This window comes from Gadus morhua, chromosome 8, assembly GCF_902167405.1.
Source record: "Gadus morhua chromosome 8, gadMor3.0, whole genome shotgun sequence".
Classification (NCBI taxonomy): Eukaryota; Metazoa; Chordata; class Actinopteri; order Gadiformes; family Gadidae; genus Gadus; species Gadus morhua.
In genome coordinates, this window is record NC_044055.1 from 27,432,300 (window position 1) to 27,449,419 (window position 17,120).

General features: G+C 46.4%; 1 protein-coding gene across 2 annotated transcripts in view; it reads right to left on the bottom strand.

Annotated features, from left to right (window-relative positions):
* The window catches only part of LOC115549109 (solute carrier family 12 member 2), a 130,749-nt gene extending 124,709 nt beyond the window's left edge, over positions 1 to 6,040 (bottom strand). For both annotated transcript variants that reach the window (XR_003977697.1, XM_030364122.1), the window contains exons 1-4: positions 5,308 to 6,040; positions 3,599 to 3,721; positions 3,329 to 3,404; positions 3,132 to 3,227 (exon numbers count right to left, since the gene is read on the bottom strand). Coding sequence is in view for 1 of the 2 variants with exons in the window: in XM_030364122.1 (XP_030219982.1) it covers positions 3,132 to 3,227; positions 3,329 to 3,404; positions 3,599 to 3,721; positions 5,308 to 5,763 (751 nt within the window). In the remaining variant the exon portion in view is untranslated. The remainder of the gene's footprint in view (positions 1 to 3,131; positions 3,228 to 3,328; positions 3,405 to 3,598; positions 3,722 to 5,307) is intronic.
* Between the last annotated feature and the right edge of the window lie 11,080 nt (positions 6,041 to 17,120).

Sequence of the window (17,120 nt, forward strand, 5' to 3'; positions counted from 1 at the left end):
TAAAGAATCAAAATAATCCCAATCCGATCTATTAATCTTCAAATACATTTTGAAGACTTTATCAAGATTAGAGCTACGATACGATTCCCTGATCTAATCTGATTTAATAGTAATCCCAATGGTTTTGAACTACCTATTTGGAGGATTTCATCAAGTCCGATCCAATATCTGATGGGATCATGTTGAATCTTCCTGGACCAGAAGGGAGATGTAATGTACAGACTCAAATAACGTTTCCTACATCCACACTTGCGCTACTGCCAAATTGTTCAGAACCCAAATGCACTGATTGTTTGGATACCGACCTGCCATGAAATCACCTAAAGTGCTTCATCTTCGTCTGTATATAGCAACCAGCGAATTCCTTTATTTCTCCCTGTGCATTAATTTAATTCCCATATGTCCCCTGTTCAACCAATCAGGCCTGACTTCGATGGATGTGTGATGTGACAATAGATGTCTCGGATGCCACAGTGGAAAACTGTTGAATTGATTCATAAAAGTCTGTTTACTTTACATAATGGTACTGACCCTTTATTGGAAAACCAGTCAGACCAGTACGTGTTGAAGTTAACGATGAAACACATAATGATGAAATCTAACTGACGGGTGCTTTAGAGTATTAAAGGCGACATATTATGAAAACAACACTTTTCCTGGGATTTGGAGTGTTGTTTTGGGTCTCTGGTGCTCCCACACACATACAAACTTTGAAGAAAGTCTGTACATGATTTTTTGAGTGAGATATACATTTCTGAAATTACCCCGCCTATAGTTACCAAACGAGCCAGTCAGTTTCAGCGCCCCCTCCTACGCAGGAAGGGGGCACAGTTGAATATTACCTCCCACTTCCCCAATCCCCTCCAATCAGAGCATAGCTAAGATTTTGTGGACCAGCGGACGAGCAGCTCCAGCAGGGGGAACTCGGCGGCAGCTCAGCTCCGGGAGTGCAATCCCTTTCTCTGACGGCGGCACCGCTAGAGCTGCCGGACTGCCGTCAAAGCGTCAGCGGCATTCCGGAGGAGGAGACATGGAGGAGAAAGGGATTGTACTCCCGGACCTGAGCTGCCGGACTGCCGCCAAGCAACCCCCGCCAGACTTTTCAGCTCCCGGAGGACACCCGCCGGAGCAGCCAGAAAGCTTCGGCGGCAGTTCAGCTCCCGGAATACACCGCCGGAGCTGCCAGACTGCCGGCGGTGCTGCCGAAGCCTCGGCGGAGGTGCGCCACGGGGTGCTCGGCGGTAGTTCGGCATCTCAGCTCCCAGAGAACAATGCCTTTCTCCTCCATGTCACAATTCATAGACTTCAGAGAGTCAAGGCCAAAGTTCCTTTCCCCCTGTTCTTCTCAACCATGGCTGAGATATCCCCCACTACGAGTCTTTGCTTGTTGTGAAAGTGCCAGAGACGTCAGACGCAGTCTTTATGATTCATAATATCATCCGAGGCGCGCATAGCGTTTGGCCGTGATATTAGATATAATATTATATAATGTGGCACCCGTCCCCAACCCCTCGGGCTGGACGGCCCAGGGGAGAGGTTGTGGAGGGCGTGTACCGCCCATACCCAGCAGGCGGAGCCAGAGGACAGCCCTTCCGTCACACTCCTGGCTCATGGAGTCATTGTGTTCTTTTCGTTTTCCCCACGTGGGATCCTCATCCACGTGGTTTTTGAGTTACCCCGAATAAATGCCCTCCAGGGCTTTGAACCAGACGTGAAGTGTGGTGATTTCCTGTAAAACCGAGACATTCCTGGGCCCGGGTTGCCACAATAAATACCCATCTATAATATTATTATTATTACAGTATATTATATTATATTTAGTGCGGTCAGTTTAACGCGTTATTAACGGCGTTAACGCAAACCAATTTTAACTGCGTTAATTTTTTTTTATCTCGCGATTAACGCTCTTTTGGCTTGGCAAACGTTAAAACACCATACCAGATCTAACTACACCAGAAACAAAACAACAAGCACGCCGCACAAACTTGTTGGGGCAAGCAAGGATACGGAGCAGGTGAAAAACTCTTCAAGAGTGTGTGTGTGTTTGTGTGTCACTCTGTTGTAGCCTGCACGAGAGTTCAATGTTGTCAATATCTGTTATGTCTTTCTGACCATTCGCAGTTCAAGGCCCACCTGGGCTGTACCACTTCGGGAGGGAGGGGCCGCTCAGTTACTCCCCTCTAGACAAAATCGAATTGGTTGCGACGGTGACAGATTGTATGTGTTGCATCTGTTGAGTGAGTGAGAGGTTGCGGTTGCACAGTTCAGGCTGCTAGACGGCGCTGCAAGGAACTTTTATAAATATTTTTATAAACAATATTGTTATCCCGCAGTAATCAGCCCGACAGCCCCGAAACGTTAACGGCCCACCGGGAATTCTCCCGACTCTCGATTACCACTCCACCACCGTGTCTGTGTGTGTGTGGTGTGTGTGTCTCATTCATTCAAACCATGAATGAGACATAGAGAGTAAGCAAGTGGTATAAATATTGGTTGGATGTTCTCGAGACATATATTGTTTATTTCGGGGATTTTCATGGCGTCTTGACGGGGAATAAATTATGCTCAGGGCCGGCTTGCAGACGCTTCGCGGCCACTCACAACTGTGGGCAGGTCCAACTGACTTCGCAGGCCGCTACACAATTGCGGGCCGGTCCACCTGACCTCGCTGGCCGGCCGGCCGACCGGGAAATCTCCCGATCGTCCCGACGGCCACTCCGCCTCTGACTGTCATGCACCTACCCGATGTCAAGTGGACCGGGTTTATTCACAGCGGGTCTCTCTCTCTCTCCTTCTCAACACTCTATGATCTCACTAAAAGGCTAGCAGCACGAAATCAAGGGATATTTAGAATAGAAAAAAATGTGTGATTAATCGCGAGTTAACTACGACATTAATGTGATTAATCGCGATTAAATGTTTTAATCACTTGACAGCACTACTTATATCATATAGATATAGAGCTCCAGGAGTCCGCAGATGGAAACAATGCTTTCTCATCCATGCTGTGGTTAAGTCTGACAGCTCATTGGACAATGGGCATCAGCTCATTTGCATTAAAGCTACGGACACCAGAAACAACTATGTTTACTAGTTGTGAAAATGCCATAATATGTCTCCTTTAAACAAACCTCCTCTCACAAATCCGTTGGTTGCTATGGCAGAGGTGGACAGTCCGGTGATGGTGGTGACCAGCGTTGCCATGCAGATGATAGCGATAGTCAGCCCTGCAACGCAATCACATCGTCACCAGATTGTAGGGGATATGTCTGTGATGTCACAATGTGGGAGGAGCCTAAAGAGGCGGAGGTTGCGAATGACAACATACCAATGCCTGCTTGGCCAACGATCCAGGACATCCTGATGAACAGCATGACCCCCCAGATGTTGAGCATGCAGCGCACCTAAACACAGACAGGCTACTGATTTATGCACAAAACCGCATGTCTATTGGTTGATCAAACAATCAGACAGATCTGTCAGCCATCCAAAACAGTCCAATAATCAATGGGAACATTTAGGAATTATCAATGTAGCAGTCAACCGAACATTCTGTCAGTCAGTCAGTCAAACTATTGAAACAAGAGGCCTCAGTTACCAGGACACCTTTCACCCAACCAAACTTGATAGTTCCTCCTTTGGCCTGCTTGGCTGCCAAGGCTGCTGCCTCCTCTGCTGCGGAGGGCTCCTCCCCATTGGCCAGACCGTCCTCAAAGGGCTCCTTTGGCCAATCACAGCACAGACAGGGATGATGTTAACGACACAAAGGGAGTCTCATCACAGGATATTGTTTCAGAATGGTGCCAGGCGATGGAAAATATGTAAATAGGTTCATGTCTAGCTCTATTAACTTTATTTTAGTTGGTTGATTTTTGCCAATTATTATTTTGCCCGCAAATCTGTGCTGAATCAATTGCATTGCATTATCTTATATATGAAGCATCAAGTATTATGACTAATGATTGTAACTATTGTATTATACCTCAACTTTCAATAATGCATAGCCTACATATATTTTTCCATTGCCGAAGACTCCTTTTGTGTACAGATTCTGTTTATCTTTTGTGACTGTATTGTTTTTGATCAATGCTTTTTAATTGTTTAATAATGTCATGTATTTATTTTTTTTCTCCCGTAGGATATTTCAAGGGGAGTATTTCCAATTATAATTAGCCTTCATCTTATCTCATCTAAACACAGATGGATGGAATTATCCTACTCCTATGTATGGGTGCACATTAAGATCCAACTTCCTAAAAACATGAAAAAATCATATTTAATAGAAGCCGACTCAACTTTTTAAAGGTTTTGTTCATGTCTCTATCCTGCAAAGTGGTCAGAACCCTTGCATATATAATTGCCGCGTTACAACTCTATGCTTATTGTCAGAGAATTAATTAGTCCAATAATGGTGCTGCATATGTGGATGTGTTGCTCTGTAAAATAGGGATTCATTAATATATATTTTAAGCTACTATTAATGGCTGTGTGTCTGTCACAGCAGATCCCCCCCCCTCCTTCCTAAATTGAGACACGCGCCCTCGCTCCTCTTCATAGGAGCTGGAGGCCTCTTATTTTTTTTAAGAAAATGTTTCTGTGACTCTCTGTCAACGGTACCGGTAGACTGTCCGTGTCGGGGCACCGGGAAGCCCGGGTCACCCGGCAGAATAAGTGCATTGTGTGTCAACGCGTGTGTCAGGCCAGCCGCTGATGTCACATTGGGGGCCTGTCCTGCGCAGTGGGTGGAGCGGAATGTGTGTCGTACTAATAACCCGTGGCCCCTGCATTAATGACTACTGGAAGAGAAGGACTTGTAGGTCAATCCCAGTGTAACAATTTAAGTTTCAATCCGTAGGCTAATGTGAGACATGGAGGTCAGAGTGTGTGAGACAGGCCTTTCTCCCGTCTTTAATTCAAATTATAGACTCATCATATTAATCATTGTACTCTACCACTAATACTAGATTAGCAGTGAACCTACTTTAAGCCTACTAATGAATATACCGTCAACAATAGGAGCTATAAGAAAAATAACAATCAGTGAAATCGTAATGGTTTTGTGAAAACCGAATGGTCACATCCCTCTTATCAACATATTTAGATTAATATTAATTTAGTATGGGATGCAGAATATAGGTTTATAATCTGAAAGGGCCTAATGTTATCCTTAAATTCATATAATCACAATGAGGTTCAAATGTTGTTTAAACATGCCTCAGAATGAGGCAGGGCTGTTTAATTAACTGAGTAAAGTACTCAAGTAGCCTACTTAGTAACTTAAGACCTGTTCAGTGCTCCGGCCATTACCTTGTCCAGCTCATCATGGAGTTCTGACAGCGATGGTCGGATCAGCTTCTCTCCCAACGCCGCAGCGGTATTTCGGTAGAAGTCGATATTGGGTACGGCGTCGATGGTGTTGTGTCCAAACGTCCGCATGTAGTAGGTGTTGGACTGCGAGTCCGAAACGTGCGTGTGTCCCGTGCCTGTGGAGTGGAGGCTGACCGAGTCGCTCTTCACCGTGTCCCCGTTATGGGAGACGTCGGGTGGGAGTCCGATGTCCATAGCGCTCCCAAGGCCCTCTGGGTCCAGGAAGCCCACCACCACTCTGGACCGGCCCTTGAGGTCATCCGTCCCGGGAGCTGGTGACCGACCCCCTGTGGAGGCCTCGGCTCTCTCTGCCTCCATGACAACGTCCACCTGGAAGCGGCTCTTTGGGGAGCCGCTGGCCCGCAGAGCTGGTTTCTGACCCGGGGGTCCAGACATATCCAACGATGTTGATTAACTGCGTGCGAAACCGAACCACCAGAGTAGAAAACACTCTGAACCAGAGCTGTGACGCACGACTCACCGACGTCCCATCAGCACCCAACAGTGGGCCTACAATACACTGCCGCGTGGGGTGATAACAGCAGGGCTGTCAGGGGCCTGAAGGTGTTCTGTCTCCCTCTGGGTCTGAGTACGCAGCATGGCTTCTGCCAAGCTTCGGGGCGTAACGGACAGCAAGCCGTCCTCTCTTCTTTGTCCTCCCCTTACTCCTACTCCTCCTACTGCTCTGATGTCTCGAGATGGAGGAGAAATGGTGCGAAATGACAATCAGTCTTTTGAGACTGGGATGGGAGCCTGACCGCTGTGGTCCTGGACCGGGACCCCCAGAGAGACCACCAGAGAGAACAGTTGGAGGGGGGGGGGGAGGATGACTCCACGAAACATAACCCCATTCAGGTTTCTTCAATAAATGGACAAAGAAATACAAATGCATGTCAGTCATGTCCGCGCAAAATGTTTTTACCTATTCTATAATCATCTTCATATTTTTATAGTTTTACTGTTTGAAATGGTTGGCTATGTAGGTGTACTAGTTTAATAGTTGTAAAAGTTGTCATAGCTGTCATATCTGTTCCATTTTGCATTTGTTTTAATAGTTTACTAATGCTGAACGGTCACGTCAGAGGGAGAACCAGCCAACTATCCCCTAACCTGAGCTATGAACTATTTTAAGATCATCTATAGAACTAACTGTAGCCTCCATGATTTCGAAGGCTCAAAACAATTCAGAATGGAACCCAAACTGCTGCTTAATAATATATATTACTATACTACTATGTCGGAACCCTGCTTTCATTCAAGATCTCCATAAACGCGTCGCGTTCTAAACACTCGTGAACGAGACAAACAAAGGCACTTGTCATCGTGGGCTCCGTGGCTGACTGAGGCATTCACACACACAAGGGCCATTGTGTGTGTGTGTGTGTGTGGTTGTGTAAGTGAATGTGTGTCTTTTTGCAAGCACAAGGGGTGTATAGAGCCTTGATTCCAATTTCTGAGTATGACAACCTCGACATCTGGCTCAAATATGGCTCAATTATACACATATATATGTAACGGGTATAAGAAATACTTTAATTTTTTTATTGAAATTCCTGCTAAAATGTGTATATAGCCTGTATATTGAATTGTCCTGCAATGAGTTCCATTGCGCAATCTACTGTTACCTTTAAATCTATATATATGATCGCAAACCGGTTTTCCAGCTCTCTGCTTGGGGTAAGCCGAGATTTAATGTCGCTCTGCAAAAGTATTATAAATTACACTTAAGCTAACGTGAGACTTACCATGTCATGTAACAGCAAATATCGAGATGTTATCTTGGTACATTTCCGTTTTATATTGGTTGTTGCTCACGTTAGTATTATTATTTTGCACTGAAGTTATTGTTATTCCTCACTGTAGATATCGAATCCGGTGAAAGTGATAAATCATATATTGTGTGTGCGCATCTACCTCATTACAGCTACCACATAAAGAACCATCATCCAATCCAGCCTGTGTGTGGGTTCTTGGCGGGACGGGTACACAACAGTTACATTGGTGCCTTGACCCGAGACTTCTATCAAGCTCTTCGAACCGCTGACCGTCCTGCCTACCACATCGCTCCATGAAGCAGGTTCACAGTTTGCAGGGGTAGAAAGTATTGCAGTGAAGCTTATTACTGTACACTGGACAGTGTGTCACAGTGGCAAAAATAATTGTATGTGGCATAGCAGTAACGTGTCATACAGATTGCTGATTTATTTTACCGTTTTGATTTATTTGCCATTATCCCATTGATGATTTCATATATTGTGGTGGGCTGTACTGTTTTGTGTCAGATATTTATGAAACATGTCTTTTCAGAGTAATCAGTTTTTCCCATGGTTTGGCACACTCACTTATGTTGGCAGGGGCAGGGGTATGCTTACTCCTATCCCCTTTTCTGTTGATAGTTCTACCCAATGTCTTGGTTTGCCCCCATTAGAGGCAGTTTCTAATGGCGTCCATGATGCAGCTGACCAGCACGCTAGCTCCCATGTGCCTCAAGTCAAACACTTTAGCTGTACTAGTTACTCTGCTGTCCCTTTAGCTGACTTTTACTCGACTTTGCCTAACGACCAGGAAGACCCCTATGACTACTGGCTGAGACTAAACAGAGCAGCTGACCTCGCAAAGACTGTCTGAGAGAGCAGGGCAAGACTCTGGACAACCCTGAAATGGAGGTGACTCGCATGTTTATTAGAAACTGTCCCTGCAAAGACCTAGCCCTCACTTTCAGGCCCAAGACCATCGAGAAGTGGTCAGCATGTGAACTACTGGAAGTGCTGAACGAGTACCATGCCGAAATGAGCTGCAAAGCAACTCCCCCGGTACGTCCTGTGAAGAAGATGGACGTTGCAGTACACACAGCTGAGGTGAGCCATAACCTGGCCCCTGGCCACAGTGGTCACGTGCCATCTCAGGCCCAGAGCTCTCAGTATTTTCCCCTAGCGGAAGTGATGGCTATGTTGGAGAAGGTTCTGCTGCGTGGGACCTCTGACCAGTCACAAGTGAGGAGGCAAGCTCCACCCAGGCGTCCTGAGGACAGAGTTGACGGGTTCACTGACATGCCATGCATTATTTGCAAAGATGATGGTCACAGTGCTTTCTCTCATTGCCGGGAGAAGAGGCTCTGCTTCAAGTGTTATGCCCCAGGCCATTCGCGCCGTTACTGTCCAGCAGGGAGGGCCACCCCACAGCCTCAGGGAAACTGACCAATCTGTACACCGGGGAGGACTGTGCAGATCGGCTAATTGAACCTCCCACCAGTTATGAGGAACCCGACATGCTGAGTATTGAATCCCTCTATGAGTTCATAGCAGTTATATTGGCAGAACAGAAATATCATCCAAGAAACTGATCTTTCAGGGATCCCGGAGGATAGCAGAGACTGACAGCTTGTTCTACACACCTGTGCTTGTGAAGAATGGCCCCACTTTCAAAGCGCTGTTGGACAGCGGGTCGATGGCCTGTACAATAAGTGAATCTGCTGTTGAGTCCCTGCTGCAGCAATACCCTGACATGACAAGAGACACAGCTGATGATTATATCATTGTAGGCTGCAGAGGACACCGCGTTTCCCCCAGAGACATTTATGACCTTGATGTCACCGTTTACGGATGGAGGATGATCGTTCCAGTAATGGTCGTTCCTGGCCAGACAGAACAAATGATCCTCGGCAGAAATGCTATCAAGCATATTCTAACTCAACTGAAGAGCACTGACGGCTACTGGAGGCTAGTTTCCTCACCCGACAATGGTCAGACTGATGACCACTGCCAATTCCTGTCGCTACTTTCCAACACAGAGAGATGGAGAGGTGAACGCATTCCAAATAAGGTGGGAACAGTGAAAGTCAAGAGTTGCGTGACACTGAAACCACGGAGCGAGCACCTTGTCTGGAGCAAGTTACCTGAGTCGGCTGTGATGTCAGTAGGCAGTACTGTGGTCGTTGAACCGACCCAGTCTAAAGCCAGACCCAAACAAATCCTTGTTGGAAGAGCTATTACTCCACTTTGGGGAGATCGATGGGTGCCCGTTAAAATTATTAATCCTACAGACAAAACTGTGGTGCTGAGAAGGAACGCCAAGATTGCAGATGTGTCCCCCTGTATAGCAATGGAGGACCTGCCTAAAGCAGAGGAGGTGAAGTGCAAGATGCAGTGTGTGCAGAGCAAAGATGTGCATTCAAGGTCAGAAGAGGAAATGGTGCGTGCACTGGAGGCTCTGGGACTGCAAGAAATTGATCTGAAGTCATGCGAAGTATCACCGCAGTGGAAAGACAAGCTTGATCATTGAACAGTATGAGTCAATCTTCTCCAGGCACAAGATGGACTGCGGAGAGGCTAAAGAGTTTGTGCATCGCATCCACCTTGTCGACGACAAGCCGTTCCGTCTACCTTACAGACGCATACCACCAAGCCAGTATGAGAAACTGAACGACTCTGAATGACATGGAAGAAAAAGGCATTATTCAGAAGTCGAGCAGTGAATACGCATCTGCACTCGTTCTCGTATGGAAGCGGAATGGAGACCTCAGAGTATGCACTGACTTCAGATGGCTCAACCCAAGAACTGTGAAGGATGCCTTTCCACTGCCGCATCAAGCAGATGCTCTAGCCGCACTTGGTGGAAATGCTCAATTCACCACGATGGACCTGACATCAGGCTTATATAACGTCCCCTTGCACCCTGATGATAGGAATTATACAGCATTTTCATCGCCCTTTGGACTTCATGAATATAACCGTCTCCCTCAAGGCCTTTGCAACAGTCCGGCTACCTTCATGAGGATGATGATTTCCATATTCGGTGACGAGAATTTCACGAGCCTGTTATGTTACCTCGACGACCTGATGGTATTTGCGCCTACAGAGGAAGTCGCACTCAGACGCCTGGAGATGGTGTTCGCTCGCCTCAAGGAGCACAACCTTAAGCTTGCACCCAAGAAGTGCTTCTTCCTCAGAAGGACTGTGAAGTTTCTTGGGCACGTCATCTGTGAAGATGGGGTTCAAACAGACCCTGAAAAAGTGAGAGCCATAAAAGATCTACGAATCATAGAAATCATGGAGTCCGATGGGAAAACGCCTTGCCCTAGTAAAATCAGATCGTTTCTAGGCATGGTGATGTACTATAAGAGTTTCATCGAGGCATGTTCTGCGAAGGCTAAGCCGCTGTTCAGGCTCACAGCTGAACCTTGTGCTCAGCGCAAGCGCAAGAAAGGTTGCAAACCTGTGAAGAAAGGAGGTCCCGTGAAACTGACAACTGCTGACTGGTCCGACGCATGCCAGTATGCATTCGAGACACTGAAACACGACCTCATGGCAAGTGTCACCCGGATTTCAATGCCCCGTTCATTCTGGCTGTCGACGCACCCTTTGATGGGATTTGAGCTGTCCTGTCACAAATGCCGCCTGGTGGAAAAGTAGCCAGACCTGTTGCCTTTGCGAGTAGAACGCTTTCTCGCTCTCAGCTGAACTAGCCTGTGTGATGGAAAATCTACATGTTATGTACAGGGTCTTATAAAATGTAATTCTTAGTGTTTCATGTGATGTAATCTGGTTTCACGTCCCGTTCTTGGAATCTTGCTATTCTGCAAGGTCTTCTAAATATGTAATTCTTAGTGTTTCATGTGATGTAATCTAGTTTCACATTCCGTTCCGTATTGTATGTAGTTTGGTTTAGACCTGTTTTACTTGACCCCCTGGGGAGCGTAGAGAAGCAAAGGGTGATAAGGAACAGCCTCAACCACCTTTTTAACCTCTGAAGAAACTCCAATCTTTGTTAACATCTGGTTAACAAAGGTTTCTGGTTTATCGGGGCAAACTGCCCACAAGGATCCGATCTAAGTGTATAAAAGCTCCTGGCTTTAGCTACTCAGTGGACCTTTTCCAAGCGTGCCTTTAGTATATGAAGTACCACGCACTGAGAAATCCCATCTGAGGCCTCAGATTATTGTAATGTATGCCTGTTTTTATTGTTCATTGATACATGTTGTGATGTATCTTTGTTCGTACTTTTTAATACAAATATATATAACCACTAATTGTCAACAGTATTGTGTGCTTTTTTGCATTTAAACATCTCATCTGTCTTAGACGCAAACTCGAAATAGAAGTTGCCGCGACACCTGCACACCGCCTTGAATTTCTTGCCTTGAAATGGGCAGTATGTGACAAATTCAGCCACTGGTTGAAGGGCAGGCACTTCACCACATGGACTGACAATAACCCCTGGACATATATTCTGACCAAACCCAAACTTGACGCGTGTGAACAGCGGTGGGTGGCGAAGCTCGCTGCTTACGACTTTGACATGAAGTACATTTCCGGCCCAAAGAACATCGTGGCCGACGCCTTGAGCCGTGAGCCATTTGTCCAGTCTTGCGTGGGTCATCGCCTTGTCACCGAGCCTTATGCCTCACTGTTGGACCTGGTCAACGATGTGACTGACGGAACCGTACAAGAGGTGTTCAGAGTGTCCAACAACTGTCAGGCTGTTGTGGACGACGGTGGTGAAGCATCGGACGAGCCAGTGCTAGGGGCAGTTACCAGACATGGGGGACTCGAGTCACATGACTTGACTCGAGTCAGACTCGAGTCGCAAATTTGAGGACTTGAGACTTGCTTGACAAACAATGATAAAAGACTCGACTTGACTTTGACTTGGTCTTCATGACTTGAGACTTGACTTAGACTTGAGACAGATGAATCGAAATGACTGTTCGAAAGTTAGATTATAGGTTGGATATGTGATTTGCGATACGCCAGCAGATTTTGAAAAGACGCAACTCAAATGGTCCTACCCCCTCTCCTTAAACGCTGACTCTGACTCCACCCATTCCAAGTACATGGACGCGCAATCACACAAGAGCGCGAACACAGATGCGCGAGAGTGGGCCAGGGCGGGCTAGCTAGGTTGGAGTTTAGGGTTGTATTCTAGCGCTAGGTCCAAATGTGGATTAGCTAGTAAACTAGCTCCAGTAGCTACCGCAGGATAACAACAAACAGAAGCTTGCTCTGGGTCACGAGAATGATGCGGTCACGAGGTGATAATGTGACCGCATCATTCAGAACTCAGTGACAAAGTACTGTCAAATTATTTTTTTTGCAAATGCAATGCATTGTAAGTCGATGTATGTTGCGAGGCAGCAAGATTGCTACCAGCTTTCAGCTTTCTTGTGTATTACTATTTCCCCTTCCTACAGTATGTGTATGTGATATTACTTTTGAAATATTATTTTTTTTCATGTCTGATGCCATGTGTTGCAAATAATATTCTACATGTAGGGAGATTGAGTGATTGACTTGAACTGTTGTCGTATACAGCTACCTAGAGGTTATATTTGATTCTGTTCATAGGTTGGAGGTAATGATCATAAAAAACATTTTCAAACTATGCAAATAATGGTTTTGGAATGTTTTGAATAGGTTGAGTTATTGTTATTGTTAAGACATTGTTATTGTTAATGTTGAAATAAAACTCAACTTATGAACCACTCTCTTTACCGATTTTTAAATGTGGAAACTGGGTTAGATCATCAGATTTTTGTATGACTTGACTTGTGACTTGCTTGACCTGAGCAATGACTTGACTTGTGACTTGCTTGATTCTCACCACAGTGACTTGGGACTTGCTTGAGACTTGAAGGTTATGACTTGAGACTTGCTTGTGACTTGCACATGAATGACTTACCCCCACCTCTGGCAGTTACACCCGACACCAGAGGCTCATTAGCATCAGAGGAAATTGCTGCCATCCTCAATGCTCAGTCCACAGGCGGTGTGGGTCACATGATTGGGACGGATGCTGCCTTCAGTCTTCTGCAGAGGGAAGACCAGTCTGCTGCACTCCCTCAGAGCCAGCTCGTCGGTCAACAAGAGCAAGACGGCAAGATAAGCAGGGTCATGTACTTTGTACAGAGACACAAGAGACCTACCAAACGTGAGAGAGCTGTTGAGTCACGTAGCGTGATCAAGCTGCTAAAGCATTGGAGTAGACTAACCATACAGAATGGCATACTGTACTAAGATAAGGAAAGATCCCCAGGTGAACAAGAAGATCTTCCAGTTCATAGTATCTAACTCGTTGAAGCAGAAAGTCCTCCAAGGTCTCCATGACTCAGCAGGTCACCAAGGCCAGTTGTCTCTGATGAGGCAACGGTTCTTCTGGAGTGGCATGGAACGTGATGTTGTGAACTATGTTCAGTCCTGCCAGCGCTGCATAGTAGGGAAGACACCTGAGCCACACAGCCGTGCGCCACTCAAGAACATTGTCACCTCTGAGCCTATGGAGTTGGTCTGCATAGGCTTTTGGACTGCTGAGCAAGGGAACAAATCTGTGGATGTTCTAGTTGTGACGGACCATTTCTCCAAGTTGGCACATGCCTTCCCGTTCAAGAACCAGACTGCCAAGCACAACACTCGTCGTCTCTGGAATGACTTCTTTTTCATTTATGGCTTTCTTCGGCGTATCCATTCGGACCAGGGAGCCAATTTTGAAAGCAAGCTGATCAAGGAGCTTCTAGAGATGGCTTGGGTGCAGAAATCCCAAACGAATATCCTGGGGAATATGATTAGGTCTCTTCCCCTTCAGTCCAAAGCAAAGTGGCCACAAATGCTTCAGCAACTTACCTTCTGCTACAACTGCACGGTACATGCGACGACAGGGTTTGCACCCACTTACCTAGTGTTTGGGAGAATCCCTCGTCTCCCTGTCAACGTCATGTTTCAGCATGCTCTCACCAGTGAGACTGTTGTCAGCCACTCAGACTTTGTGTCCCACCTGATGAAGGATCTGCGTGAAGCCAATCAGATGGTGCAGAGGAACAGTCTCAAGCAACAGACTCGCCATGCCAAGCTGTACAACCGCAAGGTCAAGGGATCACGCCTCGTCGTTGGAGACCGAGTGTTGATCGCCAACAGAGGTGTGCCAGGAAAACGCAAGGTTGCAGACAAGTGGGAGTCGACCCCATCTGAAGTAATCTCAGTCAGACCGGAGATCAATGTCTGCAGAGTCAAGGATTGCCTGACGGGCAGAGAAAGTCGTTCACCAGAATCTACTACTCTCTGTCAGCTTCCTGCCCTGCGAGAGAGGCGTGGACAGCGGGTCTGAACGCTCAGAATGTGACGCAGCTGCGCACGGTAGTGATGCATGTCCTGATGTGCCTGACGTGATGGAAGACAGTGATGTACGTACAGTCAGCTGGCTGATGCAGACAGGTGAAGAGGAAGTCCATTCAGAAAAGGAGGATGACTCGCTTGACCGGAGGTCTGATGTTGCCCAGTCTGACTCTCTCTCAGTCGCCGCTTCCAGTCAGGACAGTCAACAAATACCCTCAGAAGATGTTGACCATGCTGCTGTTGATGGTGCGGAAGGCCCACCACAGTGCTCTGAAGGCATAGTCCCTGACACAGATGTGATCCCTCCCAAGGCTGTTCGACCAGACGAGACCCCTTTGGACACTGACGCTGCTGACATTGCTCCTCCTGACAGTAACCCTCCAGACATTGACTCCCCGGGCACTAACGCCCCTGAGACAGCCATTCCTGACACTGACTGTCCAGACAATGAAGTTCCAGGCCCTCTAGCTCAGGTGATTTGCACACAGCCTGGCCGTTATGGTCTCAGGGATCGTAGTTCCATGGAGCCTCCCCAACGCCTTATTTGTCAGATGAATGAGCAAGAAGAAGATGAGGATTCTGTGTCCACAGTATCAGTAAGTACGTTGTTTCAGTTCTTTAGAGATGCACTTTCGGTTTGAATAACAGGGTTAAACAAGTATTTGACCAAAAAAGAGTCTAGATAGTACTTGAAGCTACAGGTACAATGTTTTGCATTTCATCTCTGAGTGTAGCAGGCATCTCTGAGTCTGTGTTTAGTTAGGAGTTTGATCGCCTCCTTTCTTTCCACACTCCTTTTTGGGAGAGTTTTAGAACTGACATGCACTCTAGTTTTGTTCATTGTAATGCACAGTTTTATAGTTGTTTTTTTTATATGAAGTATTGCACTCCCATATTTAGCGGAATTTCAGGGGGGTGTATGTAAACGGGTATAAGAAATACTTATTTTATTGAAATTCCTGCTAAAATGTGTATATAGCCTGTATATTGAATTGTCCTGCAATGAGTTCAATTGTGCCATCTACTGTTACCTTTAAATCTATATATATGATCGCAAACCGGATGCTCTTCCAGTTTTCCAGCTCTCTGCTTGGGGTAAGCTGAGATTTGATGTCCCTCTGCAAAAGTATTATAAATTACACTTAGGCCCAATCCCGTTTCTTTGCTCACTGTCTCAACCCTAACCCTCATTGCTACCCCTCATTGCTACCCCTCATTGCTACCCCTCATTGCTACCCCTAACCGATCCCCTACCAAATGGGACAACCCTACCCTGTGACGTCATCATGGCCTCCCCGTGCCCCCTAGCAGATAACCAGACCCCTGGTATCAATCAATCAATCAATCAATTTATTATTTAAAGTGCAAAATCACCATGGTACATGGTCTCAATACACTTTACAAAATATCAAGTACAATAATAACAATATTAAAACAATATTAAAACACCACAGGAATATGATAAAACAGATTAAAAATTAGTTTAAACCAAAGTATTGAGTAAAAAGGTATGTTTTAAGACGGGACTTGAAAATTGCAGTGGATGAAGCTTCTTTGATACATAGTGGGAGGCCATTCCATAGAAAAGGAGCACGGTAGGAAAAGGCCCTGCCACCAGCAGACTTTTTATTGATTGGTGGGATGACAAGGAGGTTAGAACTAAGAGAACGGAGTGGACGTGGCGGAATGTAGGGAAAAAGTAGTTCAGTTAAATAAGAAGGTGCAAGTCCATTTAATGCCTTATAAGTTAAGAGAAGAACTTTAAAATCGGCTCTAGCCTGAATGGGCAGCCAATGTAATGATGCCAGGACAGGAGTTATGTGACAGTACCTACTTGTTTTTGTTAAGAGTCTGGCGGCTGAATTTTGCACAAGCTGAAGGCTCCTAGTAGAACAGATGGGGAGGCCAGAAAAAAGGACATTACAGTAATCCAAACGGGAAGACACAAGGGCATGGAGAACCACCTCGGCGCTACGCCGGGACAGAGCAGGGAGGATTTTAGCAATGTTGCGCAGATGAAAGAAGGCCGACCTGGTGGTTTAATACTGTGGTATATTACGAGGGACAAATTAATACTATTTGTCCCTCGTAATATACCTTTATTTTGAATGTCACTTAGCTACATGTTAAAGGTGGTATTAGGGTGCACTCACACCAGGCCATCCGGCCGTGGCCGTTGGCCTTTTTCACACCTAACCGTGGTCAAATGGCCCCATTGTTCTCTGGCCTGCACTCACACTAGGCCATCTGGCCGTGGCCGTTGGCCGTCGCAGCTGTGGCCTGGCCACGGAAGGCTCTTGTACATACGTCATCACGTCGTAACACGTCATCACCAAGCGTCCGCTGCATGGACCATAATAAAGTCTGCCGCCAGTCAGAGTTTTAACAACAATGGACAACAATGGACAACAACACAGAGAACACACCAACAGTTGAACTGCTTGACGCGATGTTTACCGTTTAATGGGAAAGAAGGCTCGTCGCCTTTATTATGTCCGTGGTCGTCACATTGACTATACGTCATCCAGCTCAGGTTGCGTAGCCGTGCGTGTGCGCGTGTCGGCTCATTAGCATCTGTACCGTAGCGGCCCGTGCCGTAGCAGCACACCTCTCCCAAGTGGCCAAATTGGCCCGGCCTGGCCAGACTGG